Source organism: Mustela putorius, unplaced genomic scaffold (assembly GCF_011764305.1).
Source record: "Mustela putorius furo isolate JIRA1106 unplaced genomic scaffold, ASM1176430v1.1 tig00000095_pilon_pilon_pilon, whole genome shotgun sequence".
In the NCBI taxonomy this organism is placed as follows: domain Eukaryota; kingdom Metazoa; phylum Chordata; class Mammalia; order Carnivora; family Mustelidae; genus Mustela; species Mustela putorius.
The window spans coordinates 19588692-19609228 of NW_025421280.1; the positions used below are offsets into that span (position 1 = coordinate 19588692).

Here is a 20537-nt window from a genome sequence, read left to right on the forward strand (position 1 = left end):
AGGATCGACCATTATCAGCAAGAGAGAGGAGACGACTGAAGCAGTCACAGGAAGAGGTGTTTTCCTCAGGTAAAGCTTTCTCTTTCCTTCATCTATTGGAGGTTGTTGGTTTGGCTTATGGATATAACATTGGTTTTGACTGTGAGGTGTGAGGAATTTTCAGCATCAGTGATCCATGGGGGAAATTTTTGAAGATTTTTTGGAAGCATTTTTGAAATTTCTTGGGCTTTTGAAAAGAATCAGGATAGGTTGTTGGGTTTGGAACTTGTGTATCAGAGGAAGAGGTTAGTAAAAAGAGACCAAGAGAGCTTTGAGTGGCATTAACTCCTGAGAGATTTCAGACAGGAAATGGAGTGAGTGTTTAATGTGTTTCTGTGTTCAGATTCTGCTGGTCAGGAAGCGCTGTCTTCTCGGGAATAGAGGAACAAAGCTAGGAGAACGGTGCTGCCCTGGGTCAAAGGCCGTGATCATTCTTATTACTATAAAGATGGTACTAGCAGATTCTATTTATTGAGTGCTGACTGTCTCAAGCATTATGGGAAGCACTTTAAGAGCATTATCTCATCTTCTGTTTATGGTAACTCTCAAAGGTAGGCAGCATTGTCTGCATTTTGCAGCTGAGGAAGCTGAGGCTTGGAGAGGTTACATAACTTGACCAGGGTCACAGTGCTGGTGGACCTGGAACTATGGTTTAAAATGAGGTGTCAGACACTGGAGTAATGATGAATATGCTGAGTTACCTCTAGGCTCGCACTTGCTATAAAGCCCTCTTCTGAGGCCAGCCCACCACAAACAACTGTTGGGGTGCCCGCTTTTTCAGGCCCTTCAGTGAGGAGAGCTTCTCTGAGTGCATCAGGGCCAGGGAAACCACAAGAAGAAGGCCAGCGTGCCCCTGCCCGATGGTTGTCTCCTGACTGCACTGTGGCTCAGGTACGTTACACAGTCCCATGGAAAAGGGGGACGGGTCTGCATCTGGCAAGCCTGATACAGTAAACCTCATAAATGCCAGCTCCGTTGATTTCTGGGACAGCACTGCCTGAATTTACACTTTTTCACTCCTGATAAGAAAAAGAACTGGTGAATAATAACTAAAAAGGTTATTTTTGCTCCATTAAAGGAATGAGTTTTTAGGTGCTCTTATAAGCAGTTGGTAGCTTAGTTACTATCTTTTTTAGGTAGTCTTTACAGCAGGACTTCCCAAGGGTTTCCACTAGGTAACATTTTGCTTATAATGCTGTGCAATGAATATACCCGCCTGCCTGGCCAAATTTGAGTCTCATTTGCTTATCTTTGCCCAGTTTCCTGTTTTGTGTCTGAGTTCCTCCCCTAGGGAGGATGCAGGGGCAGCATCTAGTGGCTGAATGGGTAGTTGCAAGGTTTCCAACCCATGTTCATTTTCTGTCTAATGATACCCAGGGAATAACTATCCATTTTTCTGTATTGCAGTTTCTGACATTATTTCTAGGAACATATAATTATTTTAAAAAGATAGAAACTTCCTGCTCTTGCAAATAAGGAAGATTTGTTGCTTTAACAGTATTCTCTGAGTAAGTTGCTTCACTAATCAAGATACTCCTATCTTCCAGAATTGTAAGGTTTGCATGTAATTAAATCAAGCAATCCTTTAAGGTATTTTAACAAAAAGTCTCAGTTATAAGCAAACTGAGGTTGCTTTTATTGAGGTGGCATTTTATCTAGCCTAAAACCCCTTAGGTTACTAGCCCTCTGCTTAGGAGTGGAGTACCGGAACTCTTCCTGTGCTGTCTTCTGGAAAGGACATTTTTTCATAGCTGAGACTTCCCAGGGCCTTTTAAAACTTTACCTTAATGTTCTTCAGGGTTCACTTGTGAACTTTATGGGTGAATTGGGACATTGTTTAGGTAAAGTAACTTTTAGATTATTAGTTTCTTTGGTTAAATTGGACCCAGGTGCACACAGTATCTAGACATTGAATGTAAGAATGTTGCGTGTATTATGTTCTGGTTGTGTTGTCATGTGGAATTCTGTTTTTCCAAACATTAAAGGAAAGGAAACTCATCCACTGTCTGTCTGAGGATGAATTAAGTTCTTCTACAAGTTCAACTGATAAGTCAGATGGGGATTCCAAGGAACGGTAAGGTTCTTATTTTCTATCTCTTTTCATAAACAATTTCTACTTTGATTAGTCTTAAACGTGTATTCAGACCTGTAGTGCTGTCATTAATAACTTATAAATGGGTTTTGGTACATGTTAGAGCTAAAACTAATGAACACATCTCTTCTAATGAACACATCTGATTTCATTCAGAATTCTTAGAGAATATCTTCTTAGATCTATGGTTTATAGTTGCATCAGATTTGCAAAAATTTTGACTGTTACTTTTTGGAATTTTTTTGGACTCCCTCTTGCCTTCTAGAGGATTTTAAGTACATATATACTAGATTGTTTAAAGTTGTCCTATAGCTCACTGATGGCGTTCATGTTTTTTAGACTTCTTTTCTGTTTCATTTTTCATAGATTCTACTGCTATTTCTTTGGGTTCACTAATGTTTTCTTCTACAGCATCTAGTCTGCTTATCCTATCTCATGTATTCAACACAGTGTATTTTTTAATTTCCAGGAGTTCTATTTGGGTCTTTTTCTAACTTCCGTGCCTCTCCTTAATATGTTAATGCATTCTTCTACCTTGGAAATGTGGAACATATTTATAATAACCACTTTAATGTCCTTATCTACAAATTCTATCACTAGTATCCCTCTTGGGTCTGTTTCTATTACCTGATTTTTTTTCCTCTTCATAAATGTGTTTTATTTTCCTGCTTCCTTTCACGTCTGATATTTTTGAATGGATGCCAGACATTGTCAATTTTATCTCATTGGGGACTGAGATATTTTTTGTATTGCTTTAAATACTCTTTTTTTTTTTAAAGATTTTATTTTTATTTATTTGACGGACATCACAAGTAGGCAGAGAGGCAGGCAGAGAGAGAGGAAGGGAAGCAGGCTCCCTGCTGGGCAGAGAGCCTGATGTGGGGCTTGATCCCAGGACCCTGGGATCATGACCTGAGCCGAAGGCAGAGGCTTTAACCCACTGAGCCACCCAGGCGCCCCATGCTTTAAATATTCTTAAACTTTGTACTTAAAAATAGTTGGGCAGAATTTATACATAGAACCTGGGGTTACTTTCTGGTCTCTCTTTTCTAAGATTTCACTCTCACTTTCTAATGGCTATGGTTGTCTTGAACTCTGTCCTTCGGTTTTGCAGGCCAGAAAGATTGGGTTTTCTGTTGTATTTTAGCGGCCTATGGCCTGCCCTTAGGCTCTAAGATGTTGATGCCCCTCCAGAACCTGCCTACAGGTTTTGTACATTCTCCATTGTCTTCACATCCTAGATTTTTGTATTTTGTTGAGTTTATACTTATTAATGGAAGTATCTCTGTAATAGCTTACTTAGTTATTTAGAAGCAGAGCTTCCTAAATGTTTTGTATCTAATTTTTTAATGAAAAATTCTCATAAAGCCAATGAAATCACAGGGGAGTGGGGAATTATTATTTTTTTCCCCAGGAAAGGTCATACAAATGAAATGAGTGACTTGGTGCAGTTGATGACTCAAACCCTAAAATTGGAGTCTAAAGAGAGCTATGAAGATCTCCTGGTTCCAGAACCAGTGTCAGAATTTAAACTTCATCGGAAGTACCGGGATACGCTGATACTTCATGGGAAAGTTGCAGAAGAAGCTGAGGATCTTCATTTTAAAGAGCTACCTTCTGGTGATCAGTTTATTCTTTTACAGCAAACTGGAGAGCATGCTTTTTGGAGAAATGTGTCACACCAAGAAGATAATGCTCCCCAAATTTTTTTCTTTTTTATTATTTTATTGTTTAGATAGCTCGATAAAAGGCATATCTTGTTTTATGCAGCAAGTTGTGTTCCTGAAAAGCTGCATTCTTTAAATAAATATAAATGCATATTTGGATTTTTCATGTGGCTCTTCCTGAAATTAGACAGTTGTGGATTTTAGATTTAGGAGGTGGTAATGAGACATGAGGCATAAGTTCATATATACATTTGCCATCATTAAGAATACATGAAGTTATTAAATCCAATTCTTGTCAAAGTGAAAAGAATCTTAAAATGACAACTTTTTTTTTAAAAAAAAACTTTATGCTTCAGTGTTGAAAGTATTTATTTTTTCCTGTTTTTGTTAATTGCTTTTTAGCTGTCATGCCAGGTTCTGAAAAAATCAGAAGAATAGTTGAAGTTTTGAGAGCTGATGTAATCCAGGGCCTGGGGATTCAGCTTTTAGAACAGGTGTATGATCTTTTGGAAGAAGAAGATGAATTGGAGAGAGAGGTGAGTGTCCCATTAGCTGTAACAGCTGCTTATATTATGGAATTCTTTTTTTTTTTTTTTTTAAGATTTTTATTTATTTATTTATTTGACAGAGATCATAAGCAGGCAGAGAGGCAGGCAGAGAGAGAGAGAAGCAGGCTCCCTACTGAGCAGAGAGTCTGATTCAGGGCTCAATCCCAGGACCCTGAGATCATGACCTGAGCCAAAGGCAGAGACTTAACCCACTGAGCCACCCAGGCACCCCACTATGGAATTCTTTTTAATAGACTTTTGAAATATAATTAACATACTGTACATTTCACTCATTTAAAGTGTACCATTCAGTGGTTTTTAGTATGTTGACAGAGTTGTACAGCCATTACCACAACCAGTGTTAGAACATTTAATACCCCCAGAAGAGACTCTGTACTCATCACTCTCCATTGTCTACCAAGTCCTCTCTACCCTTCAGCAACCACTGATATTTCGATGTCTGTAGATCTGCCTATTCTGGACATTTCATTTAAATGGACTCATACAAAACCTGTGGTCTTTTGTGATGGGCTTCTTGCAGTTAGCATAATGTTTTCAAGATTCATCCGTGTTGTAACATAGATCACATTCTTCATTGTTTTATATGGTCAGATAATATTCCATTATATGGCCATACCACATGTTGTTTAACTGTTCTCTTGATTGTTCCTGTGCTCCTGAGGCCATTGCTTTTCCTATTCTCCCAGGGCTAGTTCCTAATTGGGTCATTTGCATTACATCGCACCTGCCTTATGGAAACTTTCAGAGTAGTGCCTGAGCAAACATTTTTTGACTAGGGTTATACTTCAGAAATATTTTATTTCTAGTTTTTTGGTGATAATAATAACAACAACAGTAAAGCCTTAAATTCCTGGAAATACAGTTGGTTCTCTACCAGTTTTTTATTTTTTATTTCTTATTTTTTTAAAAGATTTTATTTACTTATTTGACAGAGATACAGAGGGAGAGGGAACATAAGCAGGGGGAGTGGGAGAGGGAGAAGCAGGCTTTCCGCTGAGCAGGGAGCCCAGTGCAGGGCTCGATCCCAGAACCCTGGGATCATGACCTGAGCGGAAGGCAGATGCTTAATGACTGAGCCACTCAGGTACCCTATTTTTATTATTTTTGTTACATTGTCTCATTTTATTCAGATACCAGTCTAAAAACACATGGTCCAAGAACACTCAAACCAAGTATAGATAGATGTTAAAGACTGGTCTTTAAACATCATAGCCAGTGATGTCACACTTGACTATGATCTCACCAACATAAAACTACATCCACACCTCAGTGGCCACCAAACTATTCAGCAGAGCTTCCTTAACTGTGAGTTGTTGGAAGCTAATAGTCTGAACACTCTTGGTTATTTTTTCCAGCTCTGAATAGCTATAAGACTCTCAGCAGTGATTGGTTGAAAGAACCAGCTCAACCTTGGCATACTGCCAAAATGTGGCCAAAGCTTTGAGTAAGTTGGTGTGCTGGGGCCTTCCTGCAAGGTTATGAACAAATTGAGCCATGTTCCAGGTTGGAAAGTCTGTTATCCTGGATGGCTGCTGAATATTACTTCTCCAGCAATTTAATAATAAATGGTACCTAAGTGTTGTTTTAATTTTTTATTTTAAAATAATTTTAGGGGCGCCTGGGTGGCTCGGTGGGTTAAGCCTCTGCCTTCAGCTCAGATCATGGTCTTAGGGTCCTGGGATCGAGACCCGCATCAGGCTCTCTGCTCAACGGGGAGCCTGCTTCCCCCTCTCTGCCTGCCTCTCTGCCTACTTATGATCTCTCTCTCTTGTCAAATAAATAAAATCTTTAAAAATAAAATAAAATAATTTTAGACTAATACAAAGCTGCAGAAAGAGTATAAAGAATTCCTCAATATTCCTCATCTGTATTTCCTGATATTACTATTCTGCCACTTTTGCTTCATTATTCTCTTTCTCCATATGTATAATTATTTTTCTATCCATTTGTGAGAATGTCTGTCCACCCCCAGAATTCTTCAGTGTATTTCCTAAAAACAAGAATATATCCTAATATGGGTGCCTGGGTGGCTCAGTTGGCTGGGTGGTTTGATTTTGGCTCAGGTCATGATCTCAGGGTTTGGGGATCAAGCCCTGCATCAGGCTCTACACTGAGTGCAGAATCTGCTTGTGATTCTCTCTCGAAAATAAGTAAGTAAGTAAATAAATAAATAAATAGAATCTGTCCTTATAGAACTACAGCTCAGTGATCAAATTCAGAAAATTAACATAAACACAATACCATTATTGGGGTGCCTGGGTGGCTCAGTCAGTTAAGCATCTGCCTTTGGCTCAAGTCGTGATCCCAGGGTCCTGGGATTGAGCCCCACTTCAGGCTTTCTTCTCAGTTGGGAGCCTGTTCCTCTCTGTGTCGCTGTCCTCCGCTTGTGCTCTCTTTCTGTCTAAAATAAATATATAAAATCTAAAAAAATATTTTAAAAAGTATAATACCGTTATCTAATTTACAGACCTTACTTAAATTTCACTAATTGTCATGCTGATATCCTTTATAGCAAAAGAAAAAAAATCTTTCTGTTCTAGGATTCAGTAGATTCAATTCAATCAGGTTGAATGAAATAAGGATTACTGTTTTTAATAGATTTATTAAGATATAATTCACATACCATGCAATTCACCCATTTTAAGTGTATAGTTCAGTGGTTTTTTTAATATATTCACAAATATATATTTGCTATCACCACAGTCAATATTAAATATGTTCGTCTCCTTAAAAAGAAACCTTGTACTTCTAGCTGTTGGCCCTCTATCTTCTCCTTTCAGTTCTAAAGAACCAGTAATCTGCCTTTTCTATATAAATATACCTATTCTGGACCTTTCATTTAATAGAATGGTATAAAATATGTAGTCTTTTGTGACTGGCTTCTTTCACTTAGCATAATGTCTTCAAGGTTCATCTGTATGGGAGCGTGTATCAATATTTCATTCCTTTTAATGGGTGAACAGTATTCTATTGTGCCACACAATATGTTGTTCAATCTTTTCATCAGTTGATGGACATTTGGGTTGTTTCCACCTTTTGCCCGTTGTGACTAAGTTTGGTATAAACATTGGTATACAAGCTCCTGTGTGGATTCAGTTCCCTTGGGTGTATAACTAGGAGTGGAATTGTTGGGTCGTATGGTAATTCTACATTTAAATGTTGGAGGAACTCGCAGATGGCTCTCCAAAGCAGCTGCACCATTTTACATTTCTACCAGCATAAGAGGGTTCCGATTTCTCCACATCCTAGTCAACAGTTACTATTATCTTTTTGCTTATAGCCATCCTACTAGGTATGAAGTATTCAATGTGATTTTGATTTGCATTTCCCAGATGACTAATGATGTTGAATATCTTTTCATGTACTACTTTCCATTTGTATATTTTCTTGGGAGATATATCTACTCAAGATTTTTGCCAATTTTTAAATCGAGTTATTTATATTTTAATGAGTTGTGGAATTCTCTGTATATTCTAGATAGAAGTCTTATTATCAAATATATGATTTGTAAATATTTTTCCCGTTCTGTGGGAGTGGTAGAATGTCTTTTTACCACCCCCCCCCACCTTTTTTTAAAATGGCCTGAAATCCTCACCTTTATTTCTTGGCTGGCCTCAATGGGAGTGGGTGGTTGGGGTGAATCTTATTGGTCTGCAAGCAGGTCCAGGTTCTCCCTGTGGGTGCTGGGGTGCGTGGGGCCAGCTTCTCCTTTGTAGGCCCCCAACTTTGGGATGCAATGGATTTAGGCAGGGCCTTGCCCCCTGAATTTCTCCAGCTCCACCTTCAGCCCTTCGTTCATCTCAGGTGGAAAGTGCAGCCAGTGTTCCACCTCCTCTTCTTTTTACTTCCTTGATAGTGTTCTTTGAAGCATAAAAATTTTCAGTTTTGATGAAGTCCAGTTTATTTTTCTTTTGCTACTTGTGTTTTTGGTGTAATCGAAGAATCCCTTGTCAAATCCAAGATCATTTAGGTATACCTGTAGATTTTTCGCTATAAAACTATAAAAGTTTATAGCTTTAGTCTGTATATTTAGGTCTTTGATGTATTTGAGTTAATTTTTGTATATGGTTTAGAGTAAAGGTCCATCTTCATTCTTACGTATGTGGCTATCCCATTGTCTGACTCATTTGTTGGAAAGACTATTCTGTCACTTTGTAAAAAAAAAAAGTTGATCATATACACATCTGTTTATTTTTATTTTTTATTTTTTATTTTTTTTAAAGATTTTATTTATTTATTTGACAGACAGAAATCACAAGTAGGCAGAGAGGCAGGCAGAGAGAGAGGAGGAAGCAGGCCCCCCGCTGAGCAGAGAGCCGGATGTGGGGCTCGATCCCAGGACCTTGGGATCATGACCTGAGCCGAAGGCAGAGGCTTTAACCCACTGAGCCACCCAGGCGCCCCTCATCTGTTTATTTTTAGACTCTCAGTACTGTTTCTTTAATCTGTGTTTGTCCTTATGCTAGTCCTATACTGTTTTGTTAACTGTTGCTTTGTAGTAAGTTTTGAAATCAAGGTAGATGAGTCCTCCAACTTGGTTATTTTTCAGAATTGTTTGGCTATTCTGGGTCCCTTACAGTTCTATGAATTTTAGATTTGCTTGTCAGTATCTTCAAAGAAGCCAGCTGAGATTTTTATAGAGATCGCATGGAATATGCTGATTAATTTGTGGCGTATTACCTTTTTAATAAACTTAAGACTTTTGATTCATGAATGTGAGGCAATTTTCCATTTATTTAGATCTTAAGTTTCTTTAAAACATGTTTTACAGTTTTCAGAGTGTAAGTTTTATACCCTGCTTATCAAATTTATTCCTGAGTATTTTATTCTTTTTGATGCTATTGGAATTTTTTTTTGATGCTATTGGAATTTTATATATTCATTTGGGATTGTTTCCTGAAAATGCATAGAAATAAATTTGATTTTGAAAATCTTCATCTTGTGTCCTGCAACCTTGCTAATCTTATTTACTGGGTTTAATATCCTTTTTTTTTTTTTTAGAGTTTATTTATTTATTTGACAGAGAGAAATCACAAGGAGGCAGAGAGACAGGCAGAGAGAGAGTGAGGAGGAAGCAGGCTCCCTGCCGAGCAGAGAGCCTGATGCGGGACTCGATCCCAGAACCCTGAGATCATGACCTGAGCCAAAGGCAGCGGCCTAACCCACTGAGCCACCCAGGCGCCCTCATATCCTCTTTTTTTTTTTTTGTTGTGATGGACTCCTTGGAATTTTCTCTATATAATATCAAGTCATCTATGAAGAGAGTTAGTTTTACTTTCTAGTCTGGATACCTCTTCCTTCTTTCCTTGCCTGTTGCCCTGGCTAGAAGCTCCAGTACAGTGTTGAGTGGACGTGGTGCAAGTGGACATCCTTGACTTTGTTTCTGATCTAAGAGGGAAAGCATCCAGTCTTTCACTATTAGTTGTCTGTGGGTTTTTATAGATACCCTTTATCAGCTTGAAGAAGTTTCCTTCTTTTTCTGGTTTGTTGAGTGTTTTTTTAAATCACAGAAAGCTATTGGGTTTGTCAGATGCTTTCTATTTTGATGATTATATGGCTTTTGTATTTAATTCTATTGACAGGGTGTGTTACCTTAATTGATTTTGGGATGTTAAACCATCCTTGCATTCCTGTGATAAACCTCCCTTGGTTATGTTGTATACTACTACTTGTATGACTTTGGAGTCATGTTTCTTATATTTTGTTGAAGATTCTTTTGTCTGTATTCTTATAAGATAATCTAGTTTTCTGTGATGTCTTTGGTTGTGTTATTGGGGTATAATGGGTTCATAGAATGAGTTGGGGAGTGTTCCCTGATCTTCTATGTTTTTTGGATGAGTTAGTGAATAAGTGGTTTTAATTCTTTAAATGTTTGATATAATTCACCAATGAAGGCATCTGGGCCTGGGCTTCTCTTTGTGGATAGTTTCTTGATTATGAATTTAGTGTCTTGTTATACTTAGATTGTCTAATCTTCTGTTTCTAATTTTGTGTCTTACTAAGAATTTGTCCATTTCTTAGTGGAAATTTTCCATATGTGCTTGAGAAGAATATTTATATTCAACTCAACTCTTGTTGTGGGGAGTATATTTTAGATGTCTGTTAGTTTTAATTCTTGTTTGTTTATAGTATTGACCAAATGGCTTATTTCCTTGTTGATGTTCTGCCTGGTTGTTTTTCCCATTACTGACAGTGGAGTCCTGTGTCTCCACGATGTCACTGATGTCTCCAACTACTGTTGAATTTCCTCCTTGATTTCTGTCAATTTTTGCTTTCTGTATTTTGGTGCTTTGATTAGGTATATATATGTATTTTTTATTAAGTATTATATATTTATAATTGTTATATCTCTCTGATGAATTGACTTTTATCATAAGATTTTCTTCTTTATCTCTAGTAACATGTTTTTGTTTGAAAGTCTATTTTAGCTGATATTAGTATAGCCACTTAAGCTTTCTTTTTTTTTTTTTCCACTTAAGCTTTCTTATGGTTGCTGATTTCATGGTTTATCTTTTTCTGTCCTTTTACTTTCAGTCTGTTTGTACCTTTGATCTGTTATGTGTTTCATGTAAATACTATGTATGGTTGGATCTTGTTTTCTTATACACCCTAACATTCTGCTTTTTGATCAGATTGTTTAATTCATTCACATTTAATGTTAATACTGATAGAGTTGGATTTATGTCTGCATTTTACTTTTTGTTTTATATATGTCTCATTTTTTTGGTTCCTGTATCTCTACTTTACTGCTTTCTTTTGCATTTAGTGAAAATTTTCTAATGTAGCATTTTAAAATGCTAGGGTAGCATTTTAATTCCCTAAATAATATTTTTCCTGTATATTTTCCTTTCCTTTCTTTAGTGGTTGCTCTAAGGCTTATCATATACATCTTAAATTATCAGAATCAACTTCAGCTTTATACTCACTTAATTCCAGTAAGACATAGAAGTGTTATTCCTATTCCCTTTTTCCCTTTGTTGTGACATCATTTTATATATCATACATGCCATATTAATGTTACAAAACCAACACTGTCTTTCTATAATTATTTCTTTATATGATTTTATGTCTCTTGAAGTTGAAAGAGAGAGGAAAGTATGTGTTTGTAGTTTTTTCTATAGTAACTTTGTTATTTATTAATTTTTGTGTCTCTTTGTTTATTCCTGTGGATTCAAGTTACCATCTGGAGTCATTTCCTTAGCCTAATACAGCTTTGCTGCAACTCAACTCATCTCTTTCATGGTGTTATTGGCAAATAGATTACATTTCTATATGTTAAAGGCTCAACAATAAATGATACATCCTTTTAAAAAATTGTTTTAAAAAATTAATCATTTTAAAACATTAAATTATTTAATTTGTGTTGTTATAAACTTGTTGCTTATTTAATTGTAGTAAAATGCACATAATTTCAGATTTACCACTTTAACCATTTTTAAGTGTTTGGTTCAATGGCATTAAGTATTACCATTGTAACAACATCACTATCTCTAATCTGAATTTATACCAGTTTATGTTCATGTTCAATAACATAAAAAACTCTGCTTCTTTAAAGCTCTGTACCCACCCTTTTCAGTTACTGATGTTACAAAATTACATCTTTATATATTGTGTGAATCCAAAACCATAACCTAGGGGCGCCTGGGTGGCTCAGTTGTTAAGCGTCTGCCTTTGGCTCAGGTCATGATCCCAGCGTCCTGAGATCAAGGCCCATATCAGGCTCCCTGCTTAGCGGGGAGCCTACTTCTCCCTCTTCAGCTCCCCCATACTTATGTTCCCTCTCTCGCTATCTTTGTCATAAATAAAATCTTAAAAAACAAAAACAAAAACATAAACTAGTAATTGGCCTTTTTAGTGCATTGGTCTCTTTAATTTTATAGGAAACAAAGTTACAATAGTGCTAACTTTGAGACACAATTTTTTGAATGTATCTCTCAATACATGTAGAAAACAAAAGTGGAATTACACACTGTTACATAATACTAACTTTGATAACTGCTCACATATCACCTTTACTGAGATCTTTGTTCATACAGCTTTGTGGTACTGTCTGGTATCCTTTCATTTCAACTTAACAGGATTCCCTGTAGTAGTTTTGTAGACTGGGTCTGGCGGTAACAAATTCTTCATCTTTTGTTTATTTAGTAATATCTTAAGTTTTCGCTTACTTTTTCCCCTCGGTTTTATTGAGATATAATTGATATATGTCGGACTCCGGTAGGTTTTGCGGGCCGACAGGCACGAGGAGAGCGTCTGGGCCAGCCGGTAGCTCCCCTTGGGGCTGAGCGTGTTGCGAGTCCAGGCGCATTAACGAACCACACCAGACTCGGGGGATCTGTCGAAGCAGGATCTCACTTTATTGAGCGGGGTTGCAGCTTATATTGGGTAGGGGATGGGAAATGAGGTCAGCGGGGAGAGAGCCTATGGGGTTTGGTTATGTAGTCAGTAACTGGGTAGGGTGTGTTGGGCGAGAGGAGGAAATATCAGAGATATGCGGAACCGAAACCGCCACGTTGTCGCCAATACTGCCACGGTGGCGCCTTTTCTAGCCGGAAGAGAAGGCAGGCCAGCGCCATCTTTGCTGTGCCCAACAGATATATAACATTGTTTAAGGTGTACAACCTAATGATTTTTATATTTATTGTGAAATGATTACTACAGTAAGTTTGGTTAACATCCATCACCTCTCATAGTTATAACATTTTTTTCTTGTGATGAGAACTTTTAAGATCTACTCTTAGCAACTTTCAAATGTATCATGAGTCAGCATGCTGTACAGTTAGTTACATTCCCCAGAGTTTATTTACCTCATAACTAAAGTTTGTACCTTTTGACCACCTTTACCCATTTCCATCACCACCCCAACCCCCACCTCTGGCAGCTACCAATCTGTTCTCTGTTCCGTCTTTTCAGAGTCTGCATAAGTGAGACTGTGCAGTACTTGTCTTTCTCTGTTTGACTTATTTCACTTAGAATAATGCCTTCAAGACCCATCTGTTTTTGGAAATGCCAGTATTTCTTTTTCTTGCTCACTTTTGAAGAACATTTTTGCCAGATAAAGGATACTTGGTTGACATTCTTCCTTCCTTCCTTCCTTCCTTCCTTCCTTTCTTTCACTTTGAAAATACTGCCCATTCGCCTTCTGGCCTCCAAAATTTCTGAGATTTCTGAGAGAAATCTGCTGATAATCATATTGGAGATCCCTTATGTGTGAGGAGTTACCTCTTTCTTGCTGCTTTCAAGATTTTCCCTTTCTCTTCAGCTTTCAACAGCTTGATTATAATGTGTCTGGGTAGGAACTGTTAGTTTCAGCCTAGTTAAGAGTTCGTTGAGCTTCTTGGATGTTTATATTCATGTCTTTCTACAAACTTGGTGCATTTTGCCTATTACCTCAAATCTCTCTTTCTCTTTCTTCCCCTTTGGGACTCCCACTGTGCATATATAGTGGTCTCTTTAAATCCTCCATTAACTTGCTTCAGTTGAAGGGGGAAGGCTTTGTAACTGTATCAGTGAGGACTGCAACAATGTTTGGCAGCTTCTGTGTGTATACCTCTGAAGCAGCAGTCATCTGTCAGTACACAGATCCCCAGTATTTGGAGGCAAGGTTCTCATTGCCTTCTCTGGCCCCACAAGCTGTGTGCTGCCTGCTCCAGGAACATCTGCACAGCTGCCTGCCCTCCAGCTCCCCCACCCTCAGGACCTGAAATTAACCACAGTTTAACCTCCAAGCCTTACTCCAGAAACTGCAAGCCTTGAGTAGACTGCAGAGTTCCAAAATAGTTACACTAGGCATTCTGCAGCACAGTTTTTATCCATGTGAGATGTAGTCCTGGTCCTCCTCTGTCATCTTTCATATATATTGTCTTATATATTTACTTTTAAAATCAGTTCAGAGAAGGGGCACCTGGCTGGTTCATCAGAAGAGTGTGTGACTCTTGGTCTCAGGGTCATGAGTTCAAACCCCACATTGGGTATAGAGATTACGTAAGTATTTTTTAAAAAATCATTTCAGTGAAGAAAGGAGAAACAATATGCATTTTTTATAATTTTTTATTTTTTATAAACATATATTTTTATTCCCAGGGGTACAGGTCTGTGAATTGCCAGGTTTACACACTTCACAGCACTGACCATAGCACATACCCTCCCCAGTGTCCATAATCCCACCCCTCTTCACCCAACCCCCTTCCCCCTAGCAAACCTCAGTTTGTTTTGTGAGATTAAGAGTCACTTATGGTTTGTCTCCCTCCCAATCCCATCTTGTTTCATTTACTCTTCTCCTACCCCCTTAACCCCCCCATGTTGCATCTCCACTTCCTCATATCAGGGAGATCAGTGGAAATAGAGGGTATCATGCTTAGCGAAATAAGTCAAGGGGAGAAAGACAATTATTGTATGAAACAATATGCATTTATATTGGGTTTTATTTGCATAATTACTCTCAGGTATAATCTGAAACTGGCCCCTGTAGGAGGAGGGCAGGGAGAGAAGGAAGGAAGAGGCAAACACTCCAGATTGGTAGGTGGTAGTTCTAATAAGCAAGGGAACTCACATATGAGGCTTGGTGTAGGCAGCCACAAGATGAGTAGATCTCCACACCCACCTGCCAAATCTCAAAAGTTCATATATTATATATGTAGTATATATACATATGTTATATTAACTGGGTTCAATCACTTATGCTGTCCAGATGGTCTCAACACCACATCATAATCTGAAGGCTTTGTCCTTGGAGCATGCTTTGGGAGTGAGGCAGGCAAATGGAATGCATATTCCAAGGACAGGAGGGGATAGGGAACCTCCAATTGCCAGAGTCAGGCTCACAGGTGAACCAGAGGTAACATCCTCTTCATAACCTCCTCCGAAAGCAGTGCTTTTTGTGTTTCCAAGTAAATTGAAGTTATTGCCCGGGTTCTTACTTTCAGCTTGATGAACTTCCTTTAGTAGTTTTATAAAGTGGTCTGCTAGCCACAGATTCTGTTTTTGTCTGGGAATGTCTTTTCTTCACCTTTATTTTTGAAAGGTAGTTTTTACTTACAATGGGATTCTTGTTTGACAGTTTTTTTCCTCGATTACTTTGAATATATTATCCCACTGCCCCTTACTCTCCTTTGTTTGTTAGCTGTTAATGCTATTACTTCTCCCATGTAAGTGGTGTCATTTTTCTCTTGCTTTCATGATTGTCTCTTTGTCTTTTGACACTTTTTTTTTTAAAGATTTTATTTATTTATTTGACAGACAGAGGTCACACGTAGGCAGAGTGGCAGGCAGAGAGAGGAAGCAGGCTCCCTGCTGAGCAGAGAGCCTGATGTGGGGCAGGACCCTGGGATCTCAACCTGAGCTGAAGGCAGAGGCTTTAACCCACTGAGCCACCCAGGCGCCCCTTGACACTTACTTTCACGTGTCTGTGTGTGGATCTCTTATGTAGATTAATGTTTTTCAGTACATTTGGAAGTTGTCAGCTATTATTTCTCTAAATAATTTTTCTGCTCTTTTCTCTCTCATCCTTCTGATGGTCCCTTTACATTTGTAGTTGGTGTGTTTAATGATGTCCCACCTTTTTTTAAAACATTTTATTTATTTTAGAGAGCGTGAGCTGGGGTAGGAGCAGAGGGAGAGGGAGAGGGAGAGAAAAGCAGACTTCCACTGAGCATGGAGCCCAACATGGGCCTTGATCTCACAATCCAGAGATCATGACTTGAGCCGAAATCAAGAGTCCAACGCTTAACCCACTGAGCCAGCCGGGTGCCCCAATGATGTCCCACATTTCTTTTTTTTTTTTTTTTTTAAAGATTTTATTTATTTGTCAGAGAGAGAGAGAGGGAGAGAGAGCGAGCACAGGCAGACAGAATGGCAGACAGAGACAGAGGGAGAAGCAGGCTCCCTGCCGAGCAAGAAGCCCGATGTGGGACTCGATCCCAGGACGCTGGGATCATGACCTGAGCCGAAGGCAGCTGCTTAACCAACCGAGCCACCCAGGCGTCCCTGTCTCACATTTCTAAGACAATGTTCACTTTTCTTCATTTTTTCTCTCTGTTCCTTGGATTAAAAATCTTGGATTACATAATCTTTATTGATCTATCCCCAGCCCACTTAACTTTTCTTTCTGCCAGATTAAATATACTGCCGAGCCCTCCGGTGAATTTTTCATTTGTTATTGTGCTTTTCCTCTCCAGAATTTCCATTTAGTTCTTCTTATAATTTCTCTACATCACTATTCTCAGTTTGATGTGACATTCCCCTCATACCTTCCTTTATTTCTTTAATTGTGGTTTTCTTTAGTTCTCTGAATGGGTTTATAATGTCTTTGCCTATTAACTCTAGCATCTTATTACTCTGACAGGTAGTACCTTTCTTGCCTGCCTTCTTTCCCAGTGTATGTGTCGTACTCCTGAAAACTGGACATTTCAGAAAATATATTGTTATAAGTCTGGGTACTGGCCTCCCCAAGGAGGGGCGTTGCTATTATTATTTGCTTCTATAGTGATTGGCTGGATTTTGTAGTGATGTCTATTTTATCCCTTCTTCCTGTCCCCACAGTGTAAGTTTGATGCTGCTTCTTAGTTGGCGAGGCCTCGGTTGTATCCATAGCCACCTTAGAATGACAGTGGGTTTGGCAAAGCTCTTTGGACTCTCCTTTGCCCTTACTTCACTCAGCTGTTAAGGTTTCTTAGCTGCCAGTTTGATGGCTCTCTGTTTCCAACAGTGCCTTGGGCCATATATTGCTCCATAGACTGATCCAGCAAAATCTGGGCTCCTTTGAAGGGATGGTTCCCACGGTCAGTGTTTGAAATCTGTTTTGACTCTAGGGGGGCTCCTCCCAGCTTCCTGGTTGTCTCCATCAAAGTAGGTGGCCCACAGTTTAGCGTATGTAGCCGTGAATCTGTCAGTCTCTTCGTAGTTGCTGTTCACCACTACTTCCAGTTTTGGGGAGCACTTGAATTTCTCCACTCTGTTCTAAATGAGGTCAGTTCATTAAGGAAACGATTTGGTGCTGTTTTAGGTCTTCTCACCCCAGGCAAGATCCTGAGCATAGCTGGGAGTAAGGACAGTAGCATACTTGTATCTGAGTGCTACCCCTCCTTTAGAAGCTCCGTGCGGGTGAGGGGCCTCTCATCTCCTCAGCATGCTTCACCCAGCATGGAGTCTTCACACTATGGTCTGGGGCAAAGGTGACTGGGGCCCCAGTATTTTCATCGGCCCTGCTCTCAAGGTACAGCCTCCATCTTATAAGTCCAACCTGGTGTACAGATTTCCACCTCTTGGCTGTACTTTCTCAAAACTTATCCTTGACAACAGATACTGGAGGCAGGATAAGATATGCTGAAGTTCTGCCGCTCCCAGGAAGATTGCCTTTGGACTAGGAGCTGCTGGAAAGGGAGCCCTGTGTTGCTGGCTTCCGCCTGGTTGTGGAGTTTTTGTCTCACTGAGATGGGACGGGGGAAGGAGGCAGTTGGGTCTTAGTTGAGATACCACCCACTCTCACTGCTCTTAGTAGCTTTTAGTAGATCTTTTTTGGGGGAAAAAGTGTCTTTATTTGGTATGTACGCTCTCAGGATGACTTCAAGAGACTTTAAATGGTAAGTTTTAAAAATGATTTTCACCTGGGGCACCTGACTCTTGGTTTTGGCTCAGGTCATGATCTCAGGGTTGTGAGATTGAGCCCTGTTGTCAAACTCAGCACACAGAAGGGAGTCTGCTTGAGATTCTCTCTCCCTCTCCCACATACTCTCTCTCTCAAAAAAAAAAAAAATAATAAAAGTAACAATAATTTTCATCAGTTTCACTGAAGAGGGGTCTTCAGAGCTCCCCAGGCTATCATGCTAGATAGATTCAATTGGGATTACATTTTATGTTTGTTTTATCTCACTTAACTTGGGTCAGTTAGGACATTTTTGAAGACTATAGGCCATGTGTTTTATAAAATGTCCCTCGGTTTGGATTTGTTTGATGTTGCCTCATGAATAGATTCAGATTATGCATTTTCAGCAGGAATACCACAAAAGTGATACTGTGTGTGAGATGTGTGACATCGGTTTAACACATCAGGTGTTATTTTAGTTCCAGGCATATATTGAGTATCACATAGTATATTTTTTTGATTATTAGATTGAAATTTCTGTTGCTTGTATTTTTATGAATGCCTTTGCTGAATTATCTGTGGGATTTTGTTTTATTAATTCTAATATTGTTGTGTTTTACTAAGAGCTCTTTGTATTAATGATATTAATTTGGGGGGATGTATGTTGTAAATTTTCCCCAGTGTAGGACTATAGTTTTTGATAACTTGAAGCTTAAAAATTTTAAAGAAATTATAGTATTTTCCCATATGATTTCTACCTCTAGGGTCATACTTAGAAAAGCCCCCCCCCCGCTTTATTTAAAGCTGTTCTTCTAAGATTACAGATGTTTTTTTCTACTACTTACTGATTTTCTTTTTATGTTCCCCAAATAGGCACGTTTGCAGGAGCACATGGGTGAAAAATATACAACTTACAGTGTGAAAGCTCGCCAGTTGAAATTTTTTGAAGAAAATGTGAATTTTTGAGAATTTAATCTGCCAGAACTAAAGACCTATTTTTAAAGGTTTTTGGCTTAAACAGAAACCTGTAATAATGGCTGGAGGCCATTCTCTTTTGGAATGAAGCAATGTCACAAAGAAAGAGAAAACCTTTGGCTATTTTACTCTCTTGATGAGGGAAGTCTAGTACAAGATGTCTGGTTACTGTTTACTGAGCCTCAAACCACCAACTTTATATTTAGAACTTTATTTTTTTAAGGTACTAATTAGCTTGATTATAGGGCCATAAAATTAGATTGGAAGTTTTGTATTGTACTATTGTGATAAATGCATAGAAGTAAGAATGTTATAGTGATACTAATTGTCATTGTTAATAATTTCAGGTAGTAGTTGATAAATTATTTTTTTTAAAGTCAACTCATGATTGTGGGAGTAGATTTTGAATATGAATATGAAGTTGTACCTACTATTTGAGCAATGGAATTCCTTTTTTATATATTGATGGATGTTTAGCCTTTTATTTTCATTTAATACGAACTTCATTTACATTATGTAAGAATTGAAACTAAGAAATATTTTGGCTTTGTCAATCACTGTTTTTGTATACTGGTCTTTTTTTAAGAGTAATATTTTCATTGGCGAAAACATTTGCTAAAACACTAATTCCCTTTCCAGTTAAGCAATTTGTAAGTGAGATCCAACTCCTTTTGGTTATGTTGGGACATATTTATCTCCTGAAGTTTTGTCTTCTTGTACATCAAATTATTTGTTGTCTTTAAATGTATGACTATATATCACATATTTTATTAGTTGTTTAATAAGGGGTAACTCCCATGTGGGAAATAAATTGTTTTTATAAAAGTCTTGATTAGTAAGTTTTCACTTCTATATTCAAGGGTCTTTAAAAATACCAGAAATGTTTTCACTTTTTATAATTAAAAATGTTACCTGACCTTTTTTGAAAATTATACATAAAATACTCTAATGAAATGTTCCCTTTCCAGTCATTGAACAAGACTTTTTAGTTTTACTGTATGCCAGGAGCTGTGGATATAGTGGTGAGTAAAACACAATACTCCCCACTCTCACAGTGCTCATGGTCTGGTTTCTGAGACCTCTTAGCTTGACTTTGAAGGGTTTGTTAGAACTCAAAGGTAAAGCCACCTAGTCTTAGTCCCATTTTGGAGGTAAATCTTTGGCAAACTGGATCTTCCCTGAACTATTCACCATTTCTTGAATGTTTTATGAATCTACATCTTTCTGGAGAAATATCAGTTTTACTTAAGTTTTCTCACTTGTGGCCTAATGTACATATTATTTTCTTAGAATTTAAAAATTCTCCCCCCATATGTTATTATTCCTATTCTGTATATTTTTATTTTGCTTAACCATTCAGTTTTCATCCCAATATATTTGAGTATTCTGTGGTTTTTCTGTCTTCAGTGCTTAATCATTTTTAATCTTATTATCATTATAAAACACCTTTAAGAGCATGCATTTTCTTCTCAATATACCTTTGGCCACCTTTCAGACTTTGATATTATTTTGACATTAATTTTTAAATAGTCAGTAATTCTTGTCTTGATTTTCTCTTTAAGAAGTGTTCCTTAGGGATGCCTGGGTGGCTCAGTCAGTTAACCGTCTGCCTT

General features: G+C 38.1%; 1 protein-coding gene across 4 annotated transcripts in view; it reads left to right on the forward strand.

Annotated features, from left to right (window-relative positions):
- Positions 1 to 19752, forward strand: part of NEK4 (NIMA related kinase 4) — a 36153-nt gene extending 16401 nt beyond the window's left edge. For 3 of the 4 annotated variants that reach the window (XM_004738163.3, XM_013052783.2, XM_045079054.1), the window contains 6 exons: positions 3 to 69; positions 821 to 930; positions 2025 to 2113; positions 3546 to 3751; positions 4201 to 4334; positions 18823 to 19752. In XM_004738163.3, coding sequence (XP_004738220.1) covers positions 3 to 69; positions 821 to 930; positions 2025 to 2113; positions 3546 to 3751; positions 4201 to 4334; positions 18823 to 18915 — 699 coding nt within the window. In that variant the 3' untranslated portion in view covers positions 18916 to 19752. Of the gene's footprint in view, positions 1 to 2; positions 70 to 820; positions 931 to 2024; positions 2114 to 3545; positions 3752 to 4200; positions 4335 to 11543; positions 11657 to 18822 lie in introns of those variants that run through there. The other variant, XM_045079051.1, reaches the window with a different exon arrangement.
- The last annotated feature ends 785 nt before the right edge of the window (positions 19753 to 20537 follow it).